Below are 21,083 nucleotides of genomic sequence, written 5' to 3'. Positions count from 1 at the left end.
TCTTACGTTTAAGCTGGTTCCCATACATTTCCCTGAGAAGTTTACATTTTTAACATCACCGATTCCTATGGATTGCATAAATTGTAATTCTTCGAAACATATGTCGGAATAAAAGTATGCAGTTATAACATGCGTTTACTCCATTCTTTAAATTTATATATAAATATATATATGAATAAATAAATATATATATAAATAAATATAATTATATATAAATAAATATGTAATTAAATATATATATGTTGTTGTACTTGGGGATCGTCATATCGCCAGTTTAGCCAATAAAAACACACACACTGTATATTTGGTGTTAATTTGCTTCAGCTTTATATTACATTAATCGTATTTCAGCCAGAGTTCTTTTGTCGCACTTCAGTGACCTCATCAGTGGTCCTTTGCTTTCTTCTTTCTTTTGTGTGTCTCACCTTGTTAACTATCAGCCATTTTGTATTTTGTATTCCTATTGTATGTGTCTACGCATGCGTATCCGTCAATGTGTCTTTGTAAGTGCATGTGTGTATGGGGAATGTCTGTATTATCTATATCCTCTGTTAATACATGTTCGTTTGTTTTTGTTTTTATTTATTTATTTGTTCATGTGTTTTTTAATTTAATTTTGTTAACGTATGTAGTATTTAATTCCATTAGTTTATCTATGTATTGTATTGTATTATATTTTGTTCATATTGTTATTGGTTTATGGTGAATGTATTGTCGTGTGTTAGTGTTCCATTCCAGTTTCCTATTCAGGCTAGGTTTATCTTCTATTATGTGTGTAGCTTCTGTAATTTGTCTAAGTGCCGCGTCTCTGCTATGTGTGGATAAGATTTTAATTTCTATGTTGTTGAGTGAGCCTCCATGTTCTTGCTCAGCATGCTGGTACAGAACTGATGAGCTCTTCCCTTCCTTAAGTTCCCTCCAATGTTCATTTGCCCGCTCCCCTATGCTCCTTCGCCTTTCCCAAGAAAGAGACAGTTGGATAATTGAACCATGGACAGAATCTCGCATCTTAGCTGTTGTTCTGCCTCACCATGCCATTAACCCACTGGTTTACTGGGTCTCCCACTTCTAGGTTCAGTGTATATATATATATATATATATATATACACACACACACACATATATTCCATCTCCATCAAACTTTCTACAGTGAGTATCCTCCATTATATTTAGCAAATGCCAATAACACATGTTGTTCATTTGCATCCTTTCCAAGCTGTTTAAAAATCATCAACCTTCTGAAACAGAAGTAATGTCTTGCAATGCTCCATATATAAACTAAGCTTATTTGATGTGAATAGTACACAAACTTTGGTCCATTCCTTACAAATTTTTGTTGAAGGAATGTTCTTGCCCTTGATATTACAGGCTGCTTTGTTAAACATGATAACTCCAGCTATCTTGAGTTTGTTCATGTATTGAAGACAATATACACTAAAAATATTTTATATACTCCACATATTAAATGCAGTTGTACTTTCTATATTTTTGAATAAAGTTCAATTCCGTTAGTTTTTTTTTAACATATAAACATTTTGTTGATTTTATTTATTTCACATTTGCTTGGAATACAGAATCCAATGAAAAAGAAAAGCAATAAACTGGTAGATTCCCTGTTGCAGAACAAATGAGCAAATTAGGGATTCAACATGAAAAAAAAAAAAACATTAAGTGATCAATACTAACAAGAAAATCAAATTATTAAACTAAATTTTAAATTTTTAACCCAAAAAATTAAAACATTGACAACTATTTTTGTGGGGTTTTTTTTTTTTTAAACTTGATATAAATAGCACATTTAACTTTTTACAACACACCTGACCAGCAGGATAAATGTTTAGTTTCTTTTTGTTTAAGGATTAAAGGCAAATATTTTTCACATTAAAAAAAAATTATATTCATATGAATAATATAGTTGTTCAAATTTTAGAAATGTTTCGTAAAATATATATATGTATAAAAAAAAATTAAAAAAACAAAGAGATGAAAATGTTATTACATTGATATTTAAAATCAGGTTGGCAACAATTACAGCAAAAGGATACAACAAATTTCTAGTGACATTTCAGTTTTAAAAAAGTATCATTTCTAAAAATAACTTGGTATTTGGAAAGAAGAAACCAACTGCTTTAATAGCTGGAATGATAGTGAAGTGGACATAGAATGATGATTGCTCTTAACAAGAAGTAGTCTTGAAGCACTTTAAACAACCATTTTCATATACTGAAAGATAAGTTTCAGTAATCTTTTCAAAAAGTCAATAAGGAAAATTACTGACTTCAAAAACATATCTACTTAAGAGTAAATAAAATGATTTACAAAATTCCAGACTGCTAAAATTGTTTTAATCTGCAAAAATTTTTTTAAAGAAGTAAACTATAATTGTTTCTATTTTAAGTATTTAATCCAAGCATTGTATTTCTTCTTTTTTTTCTAGTAATTTATCAACTGAAACACTTTTTAAAATATGGTTAAAAGTACTTACACTGTAATGAAATATGAAAATGGTTTCAAATATTCCTTAATATTCAATAGTCTTGAAATAGCAGTCAAATTTCCCTCAATTCACACCCTACTCTCATGGTAAAAAATATTCTAAGTTAGCTTTCTCTGTACTCTTATAATTTTTTACTATTCTAATATACTTTGTCACTACAACACAGTGAGGCACCAAAAATTATTCCATGGCAACAAATTCTCTCTCTCTCAAATTCTTTACAGCAATTCAGCTAACCATAATAACTCAAGTCTATACATCATTGCAACTAACATTTTGCAGAAGTTTTTGACTGAATTCAACATTATTTTTTCTTATCTCTCTAAGTTTAAATGATAAATTTCATCATACAAAATCTCTTAAAACATTTTCACTTCAAATTGATTTTAGATTTTGCAATTCTTACATGGCAGATTGTCTTTTAAGTCTTCAGTTGCATTAGGAACAGACAGACAATAAAGAAAATAATCAAGGTCTCAATTTAGAGTTCACACAGTTTTATCTATTTAGCTATCTATCTATAAATTGATAGATGATATATATCCTTCAGAACTTTCTCCTAACAGACAATAATCATTGTTGCGCCTCTTCTTTCATTTTCATATCAATTAAACTCCTGTTTTATAGACTTTTCACTTGGTCTATCAGCCCTATCTATACTTCAGTCACCATCCCCTTATATCTATTTTCACCATATTCACCAATCTTTTCTACCATTCCATTAATGTATTCACTGAGCCACATTACAAATCCAGTAATTCATATTCAGCAGAACTATGATAGAATAATAATAATAAAAAAACTGCCAAGACAACTAAATTAAGATCACTCGAAGCATTTTGCAATTAAAATATCAAAACATCGAGCATCTGAAGTAAGATCATCAGACCAAACAAGAGTAGTTTATCATCTTAAATTTAAATTTTCCTCCAAAAGTAACAGACTGTCCTTAAAATCACAGCAAATTTTTAACCAGAAGTCTTGAAGCAATTATCAAAATCTTTGCTGTCATAGGAAAATATTCTCATTGAATGAGAAATAACATGGAATATAAAAGGCATTAGAATAAAATATAAAAATTAAAAAGTTTACATAGCTCACATGATAGATATTAAAATGAGATTTTATATATATATATATATATATATCAGCTGTGGAATAAATAAAAAATATACTGTACTCTCATTTTTTTTTTCAAATTTGGATTCATATTTTTTGTTCCCTCTTCCCCCATCCCACAAAAAAATTATTTATAAAATTATATTTTTAGTAATATTGCTTCATATTTCATAAATTCAAAATGATTATGTCTGACACAAAACATTTCATTGCTATCTTCTAACACAGATAAAAAGCAACTTGAAGTGGTCATAATAACTCTGCTGTCAAACTGGCCATCTTTATATTAAATTTAAACTAATTTCCCCAAAGAAAGTTTTTGTGCAAGGAAATTTAAGTCAAATAATATTAAGGACTTTTTTTTTTAATTACATCAACTCACAAGTACATCAGAGTAAATTAATCACATAACAAGGAAAAAGTGAGAGCCAGCTCACACATTTTAAACCAAAGCAAAGGCATATTGTTTATAGCTATTATTACTCAATGAGGATCCTCATTGCACTGAACATATTTAATAAATGTTTAGACCAAGTTTAATAAATACAACAATCTACAGCTAGCTACTGTCACACTTTGGTTAAAGCATTAACAATAGCTAGAGATACAACACAAAGATTTTTTTTTTTATCAAGATAGATATTTTCACTTCCATGATCAAGAAAAACAAAACATAGTTTTACAATTTAACTTAGGATTCATTTTGCATACTTATACAACTGATACATCTGGTTGTGTACCATTTTAATAAGACCCATCTGTACCAACAACAATTGTAGAACATGAAAAAATTATGTATTTTTACTCAAATTTAAATGAAAATACCAGTTAAAATTTTTAAAGCTGCTTAAATGATTTTAAGATCAAAACTCTAACAAATACCTTCATTTTAAAAACATTAAAAAGGAAAGTTGCTGAATCTCTTTTTCAAAAAAAAAAAAAAAAAAAAGAACAATAGAGGAACTGATACTTTAGAAATGATGAAGCCATCTGTTCAAGCTTATAAGAAACCATCATGAACAGTAATAAAACAAAACTGGTGAAGAAAACAAAAAAACTCTTCATGAAGTTCTGGTGTTTGTATCATATTGATGTGAATGACAGCCATATTCTGAGTGTCTAGTCCTCTGATAGGCTCCTGTGTCAGCATCAACACAATTCACAGGATCGGCAGCGCCATTTTGATCTTGAGGAACATAAGAAACAAGTTCAACTTCACGGCTAGTTATTTCATTCATGTGAGATGGGGAGTTGTCATTACTGTAAACCCCTTTCAAACGAGACATTCTTTTATAGTCGTAGAGAGATGCTCGACCAAACAGTTCATTCTCTCGATGTGTAGCAGCAGCAGCAGCGGAATCAACAACATCGGAATCTGGCGTCAATATACAAGGTTCTTCCCTGTAGTGATTATCTGTAATCTCAATTTTATCTTCATCCAACAAATTACGTGAAAACTTCAAGGTTCCTTTCAAAATATCTCGTACCTAGACACAAAAGGAAGACATTGTATGTAAATAAAAGCAAAGTATACACAACATTTAATGTTAAAGAAAATATAGTGGTGGCATTTTCTTTTAGACATTGGTGAAGTTATTTGGAATTGCACAATTAAAGCAAGCAATCGTGAGTCATTTCTTTGGTAGAACTAAGTTAGGGATCGTGTAAGCATTGTGAGTTACATACAAAATATTCACACACACACAGGCATGGTTATGCATTGACAAGTTCACTTCTAAACTACATGTTTTTTGGTTCAGCCTTAATGCACAGCACCTTGGGCAGGTGATTACTACAGCTGCAAACCAATGAAAGCCTCTCAAATGGATTTGGTAGAGGTAAACTGAAAAGGAAGCCTGTTATGTGTGTGTATGCACAGGCAGATGTGTTTGTCCATTTGTTTACATATGCATCTGTTTATTCAAAGGTCACACCATCCATGAGGTGGTGTTGTTGTTGGCACTTCTCTTGTCAATAAATCATCTGCTCACTTCATGCTTTTGAAGCTGGATTAAATAAGAGATCTCTTACTTGAAAAACAGGTAAAGGTTAGAATCAAGGAGGCAGCTGTAAAACAATGCCTCAAACTCATGCCAGCATAAGAGAACAAACATAAAACAATGGACACACAACAACACAGAAGTGTGAAGTTTTTGATGGATGTTCACTTTTCCAAAGATTTCCCCACACAGGAAATTGACAATCCAAAGTCATTATTTTACAAAAGACTCACTGATAATTATTACATGTAATAGATATTAATGTGAAGGAGTATTACCTGTTTTACTCCAGCAATTGATAACAATACTTCATCCTCTCCTACAGAAAGTGTTTGTGCATGTAATATGTCTTGTAAATTTTCTGAAAAATAACAAAAAAAATAATAATAAATCATCTAAAAATATTACTTTTACTAATTTAATGTTTTGTTGTTATTTTTTAAGTAAAACATAACATAAATATTGTTAAACTGTTCTTGTTTATCATATACTAATGTCAAATTGTACCACAAAATTATATGTTTTGTTCAGCAAAAAGCAATGTTGAATTCTATTTATGACAAATTTTATTAAATCACTGCACAAGTCATTATTCAATCTGATGTAAATTTTAAAATTAACTATATAAAGATTATAAAAGTATTTTCTATAAGCTACTTACCAATGTGAATATCTAGTTTACTAGCACAATATTTGCACATTGCTTCAAACTCATTCAGTTTACCTTGAACATAAGCCATCTTGGTACTGATATCTTGCTCCTGAATAAATAGATAAGATATTTTGTTAATAAGATCAATATATATTCAGAATGATTAAGAGTTTGTCTCATTTTAAATTCTGCAGCAATTTAAAAAGGAAAGAAAAAAAACCAATATCTTAAAATTAAAATTAATCATTTTCTCTGGTACAGTATCAAAAGAAAATGGAAGATAATGACATAATAGCAAATTATTGTAACAATGAGGGATATTTTAGTAACAGTAACAAATTAAATTGTGAAAATATTGGGTCATCCCATAATGAGTTTTTTTCAATTGCATGAACTAAAAGTTGGAGAATGACAGGATAAACTACCTGCATCAACTTGCAATAAAAGCAGGTAGTAATTTTACCTAGTACTTATTCTTAGTGCAAGTTTTGAAGAGTGTAGTTTAATTTTAACAGTTATTTTTTCAAAGCTGTAATGGATGTGACAAAGTAGCATATTTGGCATATTTTGCTTTATGAGTTCAATAAAGGCAACAACACAATGGAAAGTGCAAGGAATATTAATGCAATATATAGGATTGGACAATAAACGAAAGCCAGTGTTAATGATGGTCCCTGAAATTCTGAGCCAGAAACTACAGCCTAGAAAACAAGCCTCGTCCTGGAAGATCTGTAGAGCTTGATGAGAACATCCTGGTGGAACAAAATCCCATCATAACTGTTGAGGAACTAGCAGAGAAACTTGGTCATTCAACCATTCATCAACATCTGCATCCCATCAGAAAAGTCAGCAAATTGGGACAATGGGTTCCTCACACACTCTCCCAAGTCTAATCACGTACAGAGAATGAATGTATACTCCTCTTTGCTGTCACGTCTCAGGAATGAACCTTTTTTTGGACCAAATAGTAACTGGTAATGAGAAATGGGTTCTCTATAAAAATGTCGAGTGCCAAATAAAGTGGGCAGGGAAAGGAGAAACACCAGCACCTCAGGCTAAAGGAGGTGTAAGGTGTTATCTGTTTGGTGGGATATGAAAGGTTTAGTCCACTTTGAACTTTTAAACCCAAACCAAACAATAACAAAGGAGATCTACTCCAAACGGTTTAAGTCAGCGTTAGAAGAAAAACGACCATCTTTGATTTCAAGACGAAAGGTGTTCTTCCATCAGGATAATGTTTGGCCACATTAAGCGAGGATGACATTCCAAAAGCTGGAGCAGTTTGAAAGGGAAATGATGCCCCACCAACTATATTTGCTGGACACTGCCTCATCTGATTATCATTTATTCTGCAGTCTTCAAAATCATTTGGACAGAAAAGATATGAATTCTGTAGATGAGGTCAGAAAAGTACTGGAAGAGTATTTTTTGTCAAAGTCAAGTGAATTTTGGAAGAGAGGCTTTGCAAGTCTACCAGATAGATGGAAGAGCATTGTAGAAAATGAAGGAAAGTATATTTTAGATTAGATTAAAAAAGAACTTTATCTTAATTTTGAAAAATAAAAGTATGATATTACTACAATATTAATAACTTCTAAATCCCCGCCATCTTCTATACTTCATGCAATATTACCCCTTGGTGAACAGTGAAAATTTTATTCAGGTACTGAGAATAAAGTGGGGTAATATGAGGTGCTCAATGCATCTCTACAGTTTTCAAGTCTTTCTTGTGTTCAAATATTAACTTAAAATTTTTTTTTTACTGAAATATTAAGATAGGCTGCTTGATGGCCACAATCACATTAACTACAGCAATGTCAACCATAATAATAAATTTTGAAATGTGAATAAATAAACAGCGAAAAGTTTTTAGGCTTAAACATTCATACATACATACATAGACCACCTAATATTTATAGTACTCACTTATAGTAGGGTGGTGCTGTGGTAAGCAGTCAGACTAGTACCCAGAACTAAATTATGTATACATAAACGGGGAGGGGACCATTGGATCTTAGCAAAAGGGCACTGAAAAGATGTTAGTTAAAGAAAAAGAGCAAGAGTTTAAAAAGTCTGAGAAGCACTGGCTAAATAGTCTTTCCAACAGAATTTGGTAATCTTTCAGATATATTTTTGAAAATGTGTCGTTCATACATACCATGAAAATAAAAACAACGATAAATTTAGATCGTAATGGCTTGCCATACCAGACATCTTTATTGGGAACTCTTTTACTTGTTTCAGTCATTTGACTGCGGCCATGCTGGAGCACCGCCTTTAGTTGAGCAAATCGACCCCAGGCCTAGTACTTATTCTATCGGCTTCTTGTTGCCGAACCGCTAAGTTACGGGGACGTAAACACACCAGCATCGGTTGTCAAGTGACGGTGGGGGGTCAAACAGACACACACATATATATATATATATATATATATATATGATGGGCTTCTTTCAGTTTCCGTCTACCAAATCCACTCACAAAGCTTTGGTCAGCCTGAGGCTATATTAGAAGACACTTGCCCAAGGTGCCTTGCAGTGGGACTGAACCTGGAACCATGTGGTTGGAAAGCAAGCTACTTATCACACAGCCACTCCTGAACCTTTATCCATCCAACACAGACACTAAAATGAATAACTGCTTTGATAAACCCTCATGGATCTGAATTATTTTTATGTCATTTGCTTCTCAGTGACTGTTCAAAAGCCATTTTTCTCAAACTTGCTCCAAACTGTTGAGTAATAAAAACAGCAGAAAATAGAAATGAATAAAAAAAAAAAATTAGAAATATTACATGTCTTGTGGCTCTCTTTGATTTCATTCGTCCCTTTGAAGGCAAGGAAGCATAACGTGTTGGACTACTAGTATGACTATCATCTGGACTATAACCAGCAGGAGTAGAAGCCACAGAACGAGGCATTAAGCTTGATGCTGAAGGGGTTGATCGCAGCATTGTATCCTCTACTTTGGACAGGCTTGCAGTTGATCCTCTCTTCTCTTGACAAGGAGGGGTAACTGAAATGAAGAAGTCATTACAACAACTTATAACAATATATATTTCACAGTAAATCACACTCAGATAGAAGTGGTTAAGATAGTGCTGTGAGAAACAGCCAGGTCAATATGATGAGCTTATACCATTATAAAATTTCATATGAAGTAAGTTTCGTATATGACAGAGGCAGTGGAGCAGTACACACTATAATCAATATTATAAATTTTACAACTATGAACTACATGTTTAGAGAAGAAACAATATATACATATACACTGTTTCAATTAGCCTGATCTGCAATTGTCATGAAGTGTCTTGTTCCTGGATTTGTACATTGCACCAGACTGTACTGGACACAAGAACCTTTACTTCTAAACTCGGGGCTAAAAAAAGATTGCATATTAAGTCTCTGCATCTGAAGTTAGGTCTTAGGCAGGCTTCAGGTTTATGTATTTCTGGAAGGTTATACATATGTATTAGCTTTACTTTGATTCTAGTACATAAAGACTACATCTGTAACATATCATGTATTTGCAGGTCTTAGGAGAAACTGGGAAGTCCCTAAAAGTCAGAATAATTGAACTCCAAAAAGCCTTAAAAAGGAAAAAGTATAAGTCAGGAATGGCTGAATATATGCAACATGAAAAGGAAATCCTATATTGTTGCTATGGAATGAAATTTATGGAGACCATAGTAGAAACTTATAGAGATCAAAGAAGCATTACTTATAATGTTTGCTGCTTCTAGTTTAGGATTTAGGCTACTTGAAAGTGCTAGTATTGAAATGTAAATACCAGAGTACAGAACGGACAATTTCAGACTGACGAGCATTTGTGAGGAGAACAGAATTGCCGTATTGGAAATAAAGCTTTATTCAACTTCTTTGACAGATACAGTAGACAAATAATAATTTTCGCCAACGAGTTGAGAATGAGTTAATGACAACGACATGATGCAGTTTGGTAATGAAAGCTAGCCAAAATAGTTACATATAAAAAATACATACATGAACAGCATGTATATTTTCGTATAAACATGTATACGCAAACAACATAAACATGCATACACACAGTTCTTGCATTCTCACAACATTCTTCCCCACTAGAAAACAGAAGTCCAGAGGTTGAATGGATAGGCACAGAATGTTTCAAATTTCTCTACTTGCGTAGATTATACGCTCTGGTTCTGAAGTAACTGATAAATTCTCTTTTCCGAACATACAGTTCATGAGGTGTTTCTTGTTCCTGCTACTCAACACTGATTAATATTATCAGTCTCTGGAGTGTCTTGGGAAGTATGTTCAATGTTTACTTCATTACTTTCAGGTGATTTCGTAGTTTGTAGTTTCAAAGTACATGTGTTAGGAGTTTCGTCAGTTTGCACAATCTCTTCATGGTTTTGTTGATCGATCAAAGTCTCGGGGATTAGAGCCAGCTGTCTCAGTGAGACACTCGTCTCCCATCCATCAGATAAACATACATGTGCATATTGAGGGTTACAGTCTAAAAGTTCTATTTCATCAACCAGCGGGGTCATACTTGGATGATCTGACATTCCTTTTCAAGTACACAGGTCCGGGAGTCAGAAGCCAGTTGGGCAGTGTTGTTCTCATTGTAGATTTGTGGTTGTAGGAAAATAGGTATTCGTGTGGTGTTTCATTTGTAGCTGTGCAGAGCAGCGATCTGATAGAGTGCAGAGCGTCTGTAAGTACTTGCTCCCAATGACTGATTGGCAAAGCACGGGATTTGAGGGATAGGTTAATGGCTTTCCAAAGCGTACCATTCAGTCTCTCCACCTGACCGTTGCAATGAAGATTGTATGGAGTTGTGCAACTTGTTGCTACTCCTTTCTGTAGTAGGAAAGATCTCAATTCCTCTGACATAAATGCAGGTCCTCTATCACTGTGGATGTATGATGGCATTCCAAAAATAGCAAACAGTTGAGAGAGGCAACAAATGACAGTAGAAGCAGAAGTATCAGCACAGGCAAATGCAAATGGGAAATGTGAGTATTCGTCAACAATAGTTAGCAGGTATTTGTCAAGTGTCACTGATGGTAGAGGACCCTTGAAATCCAGACTGAGTCTCTCAAACAGTTGAGTAGCCTTGAGCAGATGAGATTGGGGAGGCTTGAAAAAATGCTGGTTTTAGTTCAGCACAGACTTTACAATTAGATGTCATCATCTTAACATCTTCCAGTGAAAACGGGAGCCTTTTTCATTTGACAAAATGAAACATTCTCATAACACCTGGATGACAATGTTTCATGTAAGCTTTTCAGATCTACCGATAATGATGCTGCACAATAAGTACGAGACAAACAGTCGGATCCCTTGTTATCTGTCCCAGGTCGGTAAACAGTTTCATAGCTAAAACAGGAGAGTTCTATCTTCCACCTTTGTATTTTGTCATTTTTGACTTTACCCTTTTGATGGGTGTCATAGATGAAGGCAACTGATTTCTGGTCAGTGATAAGTTTGAAATGGTTTCCCAATAGGAAGTGTCTCCATTTCCTTGTTGCTTCCACAATAGCATAAGCTTCCTTCTCAACGGCAGAGTGATGTTGCTCACTGGGAGTTAGAGCCCTTGAGAAGAAAGTTACTGGACGACCTTCTTGGTTTAGAGTTGCAGCAATGGCGATGGCGGAAGCATCTGTTTCAACCACTAATGGAAAGTCAGGCTTCACTGTAGTTATGACGGAGTGCTCAAGTTCCTTCTTCAGGTTTTCAAAGCTTTGTTTGGCTCTCTCAGGAAGGGGAAATCTAGTGGGGGAGAATGTTGTGTGATGAACGAGTGGATGAATTCTGTTGGAAAAATGAAAGATCCAAGGAGAGTAATAAGCAAACATTCCCACAACTTGCTTTTGAGCTTTCATATCTGTTGAGGGTGGAAAATCTACAAGGGGTCTTAATCTTTCTGGATCTGGTTTGATGTTACCCTTAGAAATCTCATACCCCAACAGAGTTATCCAATCAGTAGCAATGATGCTTTTACTTTCATTAAAGGTAAGTCCATACTTCTTAGCAACAGCAAGGAAATTTTCTAAATTCTTGTCATGTTCTGTGCGATTGGTACCACAGATGGTAATATTGTCTATTATAGATAGATGCGAATTTAAGTGGTCTGCAAGAACTTGGACATCATCATAGTGTAACCAGAGTACAAAGATATCATCTTCATATCTTAACCAAGCTGCAGGATTCAGTGTTAGACTTTCTAAGATATTTAATGTACTCATGTAGATGTTTATTAACCAATAACCGGAGGTAAATGATGGCAAATGTTCTCAAACAATAACTGGTACTTCTACACTTGCCAAAACTGAGATCCATACCACCAAGAGAAGCTATTGAAAGGAACTTCTAGGATTTACCAAACATTTGTAACAGAGGCATCAACAAATGACAAATCCAGAAACCAAAATCCTTTATTAACTAGCCTTCTAATCACAGAATCTCTTTTGTAAATAGCATCTGAAATAAAACATACAAAATAAAACATACAAAATAAAACCAACATAAACATGAACGAATCAACGAACATTTTCTTTTCTAATTGCATTTGAAAGCACATGGAATATGGTAGCACTGCAAGAGATAGCAAATTTACCTGGAGATATGTCAGTTTGAAGATTCATTGGCTCACTGGACGATTTGGTCATTTTTTTTGGACTATTTCTTACAGAGAGAGTTCGTGGACGGTTATTGATCTTACGAGTCAAGGAAGAAAAGCCAGTCATCACAGAGCTGCGAGATTTGTTAGCTGAAGCATTGTTGTTGGTAGAAACTGCAGTCAAGTGTTGTTAGTGCAAATAGTTAAAGCAGATCAGGAAAGAAATGTTAATAGGTTTTGTTTTAAGAAAAAAAAGAAAGCTTTGTGTTATTAACAATTTATGCAAAATGGTTGTTAGGATTTGTTATATTTTCAATACAAGCAAATATTGTCTTGGTTCTATAGCATAATGTGAAATCTCTCAAACTTCAGACAAGGCTCCAGTTTCTGTACAGATTACGACAAGTCCCCAATATTAGAATAAGTCTAATTTCTATAAAGACAGACATTTTGTACACCTAGGGTTAGTAGGTTAAACCTTTTGTAACTATTTTAAAATTAAGGTTAAATATATTGAGGAAAATTACAATGTAAGCAGTTAGTGTTAAGAATGAAAATAATTGCTTTTCAAAAAGATTCATGGAAGTCAACTAATTATGAAGCTGCAGACATAGAGATTAAACAACATTTCCAATGTTATTTGAAAATTAGGAATATGAATAAAATAATTACCAACAATATGCTGAAACTGATTCTCCAACAAAATAATCATTACGTGCTGAGTCAGATGAAATAATTAGTTTCAGATAATACTTTAAAATATTTCTTATCTATTTCTGAAATTATTGCCAAAAATATTCATCAAAGACCATTTTCTTAGAATAATCTTACATCATAACCTGATATTGGCATAAAAATATATACTAACAAGTTACATATTTGTGGTATTTCCATAAGATTAAAAAGAAAAACAATACACTAAAGAGACTAATTAGATCTAGAAATGTGTCCTTAATTTTTGTCTTGACCAGTTTCTGTGGAAATATACAATCTTTTGTTAAGGTGGCAAGCTGGCAGAATCGCTAGCAGACTGGGCAAAATGCTTAACAACATCTTGTCCGTTTTTATGTTCTAAGTTCCAATTCCATTAAGGTCAGCTTTGCCTTTCACCCTTTCAGGATCAATAAAATAAGTACCAGCTGAGCACTGGCATTGATGTAATTAACATATCCACCAACCAGAAATTGGTGGCCTTGTACCAAAGTTTGAAATCAATCTCATGTTGTCCTATTCAGACCTTTTTGAGATATGTTTTGAGAACTCTGGTTCTAAGATACAAAATCTTCCAATTTAAAATATTTATATTTAAATTAAAATCTTCTACCATAATTTTATAAAAGATCCATTTATTCACCAAATACACAGCTTAATAATGAAAAACATCACTTCCTGAACCTGTCAAAATTCTTGATTATTTTTAACATGAATAGAAAGTTGTACATTTCATTAGGAATAGGCTCATAAAATGATTTACAATTATTTCTCAATACAGCTTTTTTATTTTTTTTAACAATTGTGTTTGCTATTCTAACAATTTAAACTAGATAACACTATAAAGTACTGACATATGAATTGTAAGATGGTTTACTGTATCACGAAAACTGCATATTTTAAGAAAGTGGCCCATTAATCCACGCAAAGTTAGGGAAAATGTTACTTTAATGAAGAGCACAAATGATGATGCTTTTAGAATAATCAGATTAACCAATAACTGATGGTCAATCAGTAACTTGTTCTTAGTATTGAGGTCCCTAATAGGAAAAGTAGATACTGAAAGAACTTCTTAAATTTACAAAACATGTGCAAGAGAGACATCAACAAATTACTAGGCAGCTTTTTAATTTCACCCAGGAATTAAAAACCTCATCAAGAGCATCTAGTAACACGATAGACACTCATGTCGAAGATGACATAAATATTCAACAAATGATTTGTTTATAGTGATAAAAAATGTGCCGTACATTAGCTCACTCCCTCCATCAAATCGGTGTTGCCTGAACAGGTGCACAGTGTACCACATGTCAGGTGCCAAAGTGATTGCAGAGTAATGTGAGATGAAGTGTTTTTGCTCAAGAACACAATGCACCACCCAGTCTAGGAATTGAAACCATGATTTTGCGATCATGAGTGCTAACTACTAGACAATGTATCCTCACAGATGTGAGGATCTAGCAACATAAGGATGATGACTAGAAAGCAAGTTAGCAGGAGATTAGTTGAAGAACATGCAAGCAGAACAATTAATAAAACAAAACTATAACTTTTTTTTCTTAAAAAACTTTAGGTTATAACATTAATGCCAAGAAAAAAATTAATTTCCAAAACTATAGATTTATTTTTTTAGAATGACAAGTTTCAAGTTTTATCACTTAAAAGTTCCAATCTCCAAGAATGTAACAACTTTTCCATTTGAAGTTGACTGGTTAACTGACTCACGGACTTTGTTGAAAACAGATGAAACTAAAAACTGTAAACAATATTATAATCTAAACAGAATCCATAACCTTTCAATAAATTCATCTTTAAAATCAGATATAGCTAAGCAAATCTAAGATTAAGTATTAACACTTAGTTACTAGTAGTAGCTTTCAATTCAAATAGACATATTTTTATGTAAATATTGACAGTTATCATTAAGAAAATAAAGACAGTTTATGCCAAAAGTCATTTCATTAAAAAAAAACTGCAAAACAAAGTCAATTACTAAATTGTAGTCACTATCTAATTCTATTCAACATTGTATACATATTATTTGTGGATCATAAACAGATTCTCAGATCATTTTGTGGTGATACACATTTCTACAGATTGTGTATTTTCAAGGTACTTAACAAATAAAAGTATAAAAATTCATTGCTAAGTATACATAAACCAATTTTAAAATAAAACATATTTTGAATTAAGTCAATAGAGAAAAGCTGTGTGTGTACATGAAAAAAACTTTTTTTTCTTTTTGCTTGCTTTTTAACACATCACAAAAAGAAACCTGATTATATACAATAGAAAATTTAAAAACAAAAGTTTCATAAACTATGTTTCTTAACATACCTTTATTTCTGCTAGGCTGGGCTTGGTTGACCGTTTGGTAACTGTAAGCTGGTGGTTTAGGATATTGCTGCATAAAATAGTTTTTAAAATAATTTTGACCATTATATCAGATTTAAGCATTTGTTTTTCCATGAAAGACTAAAAGTTAGTGCAGTCTACTGTTACTTAACTGCATGACTTTCAAATAGACCAAACTGATTACCATTAATTTATTATTAATTGAATATGTAAGGTGGCAAGCTGGCAGAATCATTAACATGCTGGATGAAATACTTAATGGTACTTCATCTGCCACTACGTTCTGAGTTCAAATTTCACCGAGGTCAACATTGCCTTTCATCCTTTCAGGATAAATTTAATACCAGTGAAATACTGGGGTCAAAATACAGGATAAAATTAATGCACAAGTGATTGAGTACTCCACAGACATGCATACCATTAACATAGTTCTCGGCAAGACTCAGCCTCACACAAAATGTGATAAGGCTGGATCCTTTGAATTACAGCTACAACTCATTTTGACCAAATGAGTGGACTAGAGCAAGATAAACCTTCAAGTGGTTGGAAGAAAATGAAAAAAGATTCAATATAGGGGCAGGAAAATCATTTTAGTCATTAGGGTCACTATGGATGTTAATCCGGTCCTGACAGCAGCATTTGTGAGTCTCACAGATCTGGAAGTCAAGCCTCCAGATAAACACAGATGCACAGGCTGTTTATTAAATTGAGCATGAGTCGAAGGTGAAGTCACTACATGACAGAATAGCAATTATTTCATCTTAGCTTTCACTGCTTATACTAAACACGACATTCTTGCCTTATGATATGGAACATTTCCTTTTCTTTCACTCTTTTTAAAAGATGGCGCTCCGTCAGTTACGACAACGAGGTTCCTGTTTATCTGATCAAGGGAACAGTCTGCTTGAAAAATTAACTCACAAGTGGATGAGTACTCCACAGACAGGCATACCATTAACATAATTCTCAGGGAAATCCAGCCTCACACAGAATGTGACAAGGCTGGCCCCTTTCAATTACAGCTGAGTGTGTGAATATATAAATGTCCTTTGGACATATTGAGTGCCATCTTTGACTACCTCTACTCATTCATATGCTGGACATGACTAAATCATCACAACTTTCACAACATTCCACTAGACAACCACATAAAATTAGAAAAGACTAAAGTGGGGCTTTTCACTCTAGTCTTGAATTTTGTTTGAAAAGATCAACAGGGTAGATATACCAAAGAGTATTACTATTTCTAGAGAAACATTAAATCTTAGATGTTCATAATCTGGGTTTCACTGATATTGTACAATATAAAAGCAAACCATATAGTTATGCCACACACATACATATATGTAGGTATATATAATTTGGTTATAAATAAAACTGATTCACAAAATTTCTATCAGAACCACTTTCCAATCAGGTCATGCTGAGTAACAACATTCATTTTATATCAAGAATAACAAAACTAGATAAATGTTTTTGGTCTAATAAAAACTTTCATTACTGGTATTTTTTACTGTTTTATATAGTAAGCTTCCCAACCATGTGGTTTCAAGTTCAGACCCATTGAACCTTGGAAAAGTGTATTCTATTATAGTCCCAGACTGACCAAATCTTATAAATGCTAAACAAAAACTGAAGGGAGTCTATTATGTATGCATGTGTTTGCATAGGTGTACCCTTGTCTTGACATTACACGATGCTTGTGAACAATCATCACTATTATAGAAGTGATGTTTTCAATCTTCTGTAAAAAACATGTCAGATCAAAGAGAAATATTATCTTGCTTGAAAACAGGTAGGGGTTGACAACAGAAAAGACATCTGCTTCGATGATTTCCATCTGACATGTGCAAGTATGGAAAAGTGGATGTTAAACAATGACATTCTAAAGAAAATTATGAAAATAAAGGTTTCAAATACTTACATTTGGTTCTCGCAGATAAAGGGCCTTGTCAACAAAATAATGTACATCACCAACAGGAGGGTATCGCATTAAAGTGTTCATACAGTTTGGATAATCACTGGTCAGTACTACAATTATTTAGGAAAATGAACATTTTTTATCATAAGCTATAATAATAAGGAGCAGTATGTATAAATATATCTGTGTGTATGTGTGTGTGCTTTTCCTCCGTTTTCCTTTTCTCTTAGACTTTACTGTCTCCTGTTTCTGAAGAAGAGCTTTGCTTGAAACGTATTGTTTTTTTGGATTAATTATATGTGTGTGTGTGTGTGTGTGTGTGTATGTACACACATATACACACTGGACAGTTGATTACTACATTACTACCATTGGTTTCCTTGTGATTCGACTCTACAGATATTACTTTGTAATCCATTTAAGTTGCTTTTTAAAAATACAAATGAAAATAAAGGAGGTTGTTTTCTCTATTTTTGAATTGCATAATGTTTTCATTGCTTGTTATGTTAGTGTTATAATTTCTGTGTTTATAATGTTGTGCACATGCTTAATCACACACGTAGAAATAACACAGTGGTTGGCATTAGGAAGGGCATCCAGCTGTAGAAACTCTGCCAAATTTAGATTGGAGCCTGGTGTTGCCATCCGGTTTCACCAATCCTCAGTCAAGTCGTCCAACCCATGCTAGCATGGAAAGCGGACGTTAAACGATGATGATGATGATGATGATACAATAATAACACTAATATAACTGGCAATGAAGCATATAGTGCAATTCAAAATTAGTGAAAAAATATGACTTTCGTTTGTGTTTTAAAGTGGCAACATAAATAAATGGAATATAAAATAATAAAGTAATACTTGAAGAGCCAAATCATGGTGAAACAAACATCAGTTACATAATGATTGATTACGCATCTACTAATTAAATACAAATATGAGCACGTATGTGCACACACACACACACACAGTTGCATTCATAAGAATTTTATAAACTTTCAAGAGAACATGAATTCTTTTTTGGAATATCTCAAAGCACACACACAAAGCTATAAATAAATAGCATGTAAATGTTGTGTTGAAAATCCTTTTTGGATGTGAAAAATTGAAGGCTGCTCAAACCGACAGTTGTAAACATGACAGGCATTCTAACATGGTTCAAGTCCCACAAGTAGCCTACAATTTTTTCAATCCAAAAAAGATTTTCAACCCAATATTTACAGGCTATTATTGATACATGCCATTTCATAATTATTCTGATTGAAAGAAGAAGAAATAGACTTACATAGATCACGTACGTATAGCAACATGCTGACAAATACATAATCAACTAGATCAAAGCCAATTCCATCAGAAAAAATGGCATCCCACAGCATTAATAGATCTTGCATTGGAAACTCTCTGCCAAATAGAAGTCTCACCCAGCGACTGAAAGATACAAAATCATGGGATGAAATTGAAACTAAAATCCTTTTAAAATGTGAAACTGTATCAATGAATCGATTTTCAGAAATTGATACAAACCATATGGCTTCTAAGATTAGAATTCTATCTTACAAAAAGAATTATTTGAAGAAAAAAAAAAATGTGCAGTAAAGAATTTCACTCCCCAACCACATGGCTTCAATTTCAGTACCATTGCATGGCACCTTTAACAACTGACTTCCACTAACGCTCCAAATCAATCAAAGTCTTGTGAGTGAATTTGGTATATAGAAACTGAAAGAAGTTTGTCATATATGCAGGAGAGGCCAGGTGTTTGTATGTCCTTATTTGATATTGTGTGCTACTTGTAAATAGGCATTACTGTCCTACAAGTGATGTTTGTTTATAGTCTTCTTCGAAATTGTGTCCAGCCATTGTGCTGGTTATGTTGAAAAGACTAAGGAAAATATTACCCAATTCAAAATAGGTAAGGACTGGCAACAACAAGAGCATTGGGCTATAGAAAATCTGCCTCAACAAATTTTGTTTGACCCCAGACAAGTGTGGAACAGTGGACATTAAAATGATGATAATGAAGATGAGTATTACTAAGTGTGGATTAATTGCTTATCTGTTTTACCTGTTATTATTTCCTAACTTGGTAGATTCCAATTCAAGTAACAGAAACTAATGGAAACTACCTTGTCAAATGAATACATATAAATTCAAAGCCTAACATAGTGAATTTTTCATTCCACTTGTCTTTGAAAGTGCAGGAACTGTGGACAATTTGTTGATAGAGAGTTTAATAAACATCACCCTCAGCACTTTTCATCCAAAATGCAGAATGTAAACATTCACACAGACACATCCAGCAGGTTTTCTTGTTTCCATCAACCAAATTCACCCACAAGATGTTTGTGTGTGTGTGTGTATACACACACACACATACACACCAGATTAATTAAATATTTAATAAATAAATAAATAAAAATAAAAGCTGCTACTTCTATCTTCTAAGAAGATTAGTATACAACAGTTAGCAAATACACTTTGTTACATCTTTCAAAACTCTGTATGAGATCCTGTAACAATTTGTTTCCCTATAAATCAACTATCCCTGTATATCATATATCATCAACATAGCAATTATATATAAAGAGAATGGTTCAAAACTTACATTCCATAAATTTGTGGGACTATTTCCAGTCGTTCAAGATGTAAATGTAACTCCACGTCATATTTTTTTAAGATATAATCTTGAATTCGAGTAAGTTTGGTAATTATGACATTGGAAGGATTCAAATCTTGAGGCCTAGCAAATGGTTGCACATTAAAAATATCTTTACCCTGCAAGGAATCAAAAAAAATTACAAATATTTTCTATTAAACTTTTTCTTCACAAAAAATAGAATGATATTTCAACTTGAAATCTTCCCTCTTATTTTAGATTTCTCAAGAAATACTGTAGTGACAATCAGAGTAACTTATTTTCTTTTCCACCCCACTGCAAACCGTTCTCCTCTCTGCATAATGTCCTTTCTCCTCTTCATGCTGCTCTCAAAACTGAACTAAAGTCTCTATGCAGCATTGTTGATATGCAGATAAAGATCAAAGCATTAAAATATTAGAATTTTCCAGGAAATCCAAAATAAAAGAAAATTTTAAATAATCTTAAAAGTAGTCAATAAATTCAGATAGTGATTAAAGGAATAGAGTGGAAACCTGCAGGTGAAACTAAAAGCTAGAAATGAAGCTACCCATAAAGATAAATGACCATTAACTAAATGAAATGAAAAT

The 21,083-nt window shown here is 33.0% G+C and overlaps 1 protein-coding gene and 1 pseudogene across 9 annotated transcripts in view; both read right to left on the bottom strand.

Annotated features, from left to right (window-relative positions):
• Positions 1-1,752: 1,752 nt before the first annotated feature.
• Positions 1,753-21,083, bottom strand: part of LOC106880495 (TBC1 domain family member 5) — an 83,694-nt gene continuing 64,363 nt past the window's right edge. For 8 of the 9 annotated variants that reach the window (XM_014930466.2, XM_014930464.2, XM_014930467.2 and 5 more), the window contains 9 exons: positions 20,464-20,633; positions 19,144-19,286; positions 17,862-17,968; positions 15,920-15,986; positions 12,869-13,045; positions 9,060-9,280; positions 6,278-6,377; positions 5,895-5,977; positions 1,753-5,103 (listed from right to left, as the gene is read on the bottom strand). In XM_014930466.2, coding sequence (XP_014785952.1) covers positions 4,678-5,103; positions 5,895-5,977; positions 6,278-6,377; positions 9,060-9,280; positions 12,869-13,045; positions 15,920-15,986; positions 17,862-17,968; positions 19,144-19,286; positions 20,464-20,633 — 1,494 coding nt within the window. In that variant the 3' untranslated portion in view covers positions 1,753-4,677. The remainder of the gene's footprint in view (positions 5,104-5,894; positions 5,978-6,277; positions 6,378-9,059; positions 9,281-12,868; positions 13,046-15,919; positions 15,987-17,861; positions 17,969-19,143; positions 19,287-20,463; positions 20,634-21,083) is intronic. The other variant, XM_014930471.2, reaches the window with a different exon arrangement.
• Positions 9,287-12,862, bottom strand: LOC106880496 (uncharacterized; annotated as a pseudogene).

The sequence above is a fragment of the Octopus bimaculoides genome, chromosome 4 (genome assembly GCF_001194135.2).
Source record: "Octopus bimaculoides isolate UCB-OBI-ISO-001 chromosome 4, ASM119413v2, whole genome shotgun sequence".
NCBI lineage: Eukaryota > Metazoa > Mollusca > Cephalopoda > Octopoda > Octopodidae > Octopus > Octopus bimaculoides.
Note: the sequence above shows the minus strand (reverse complement) of the source record. Positions and strands in the feature narration are given on the sequence as shown.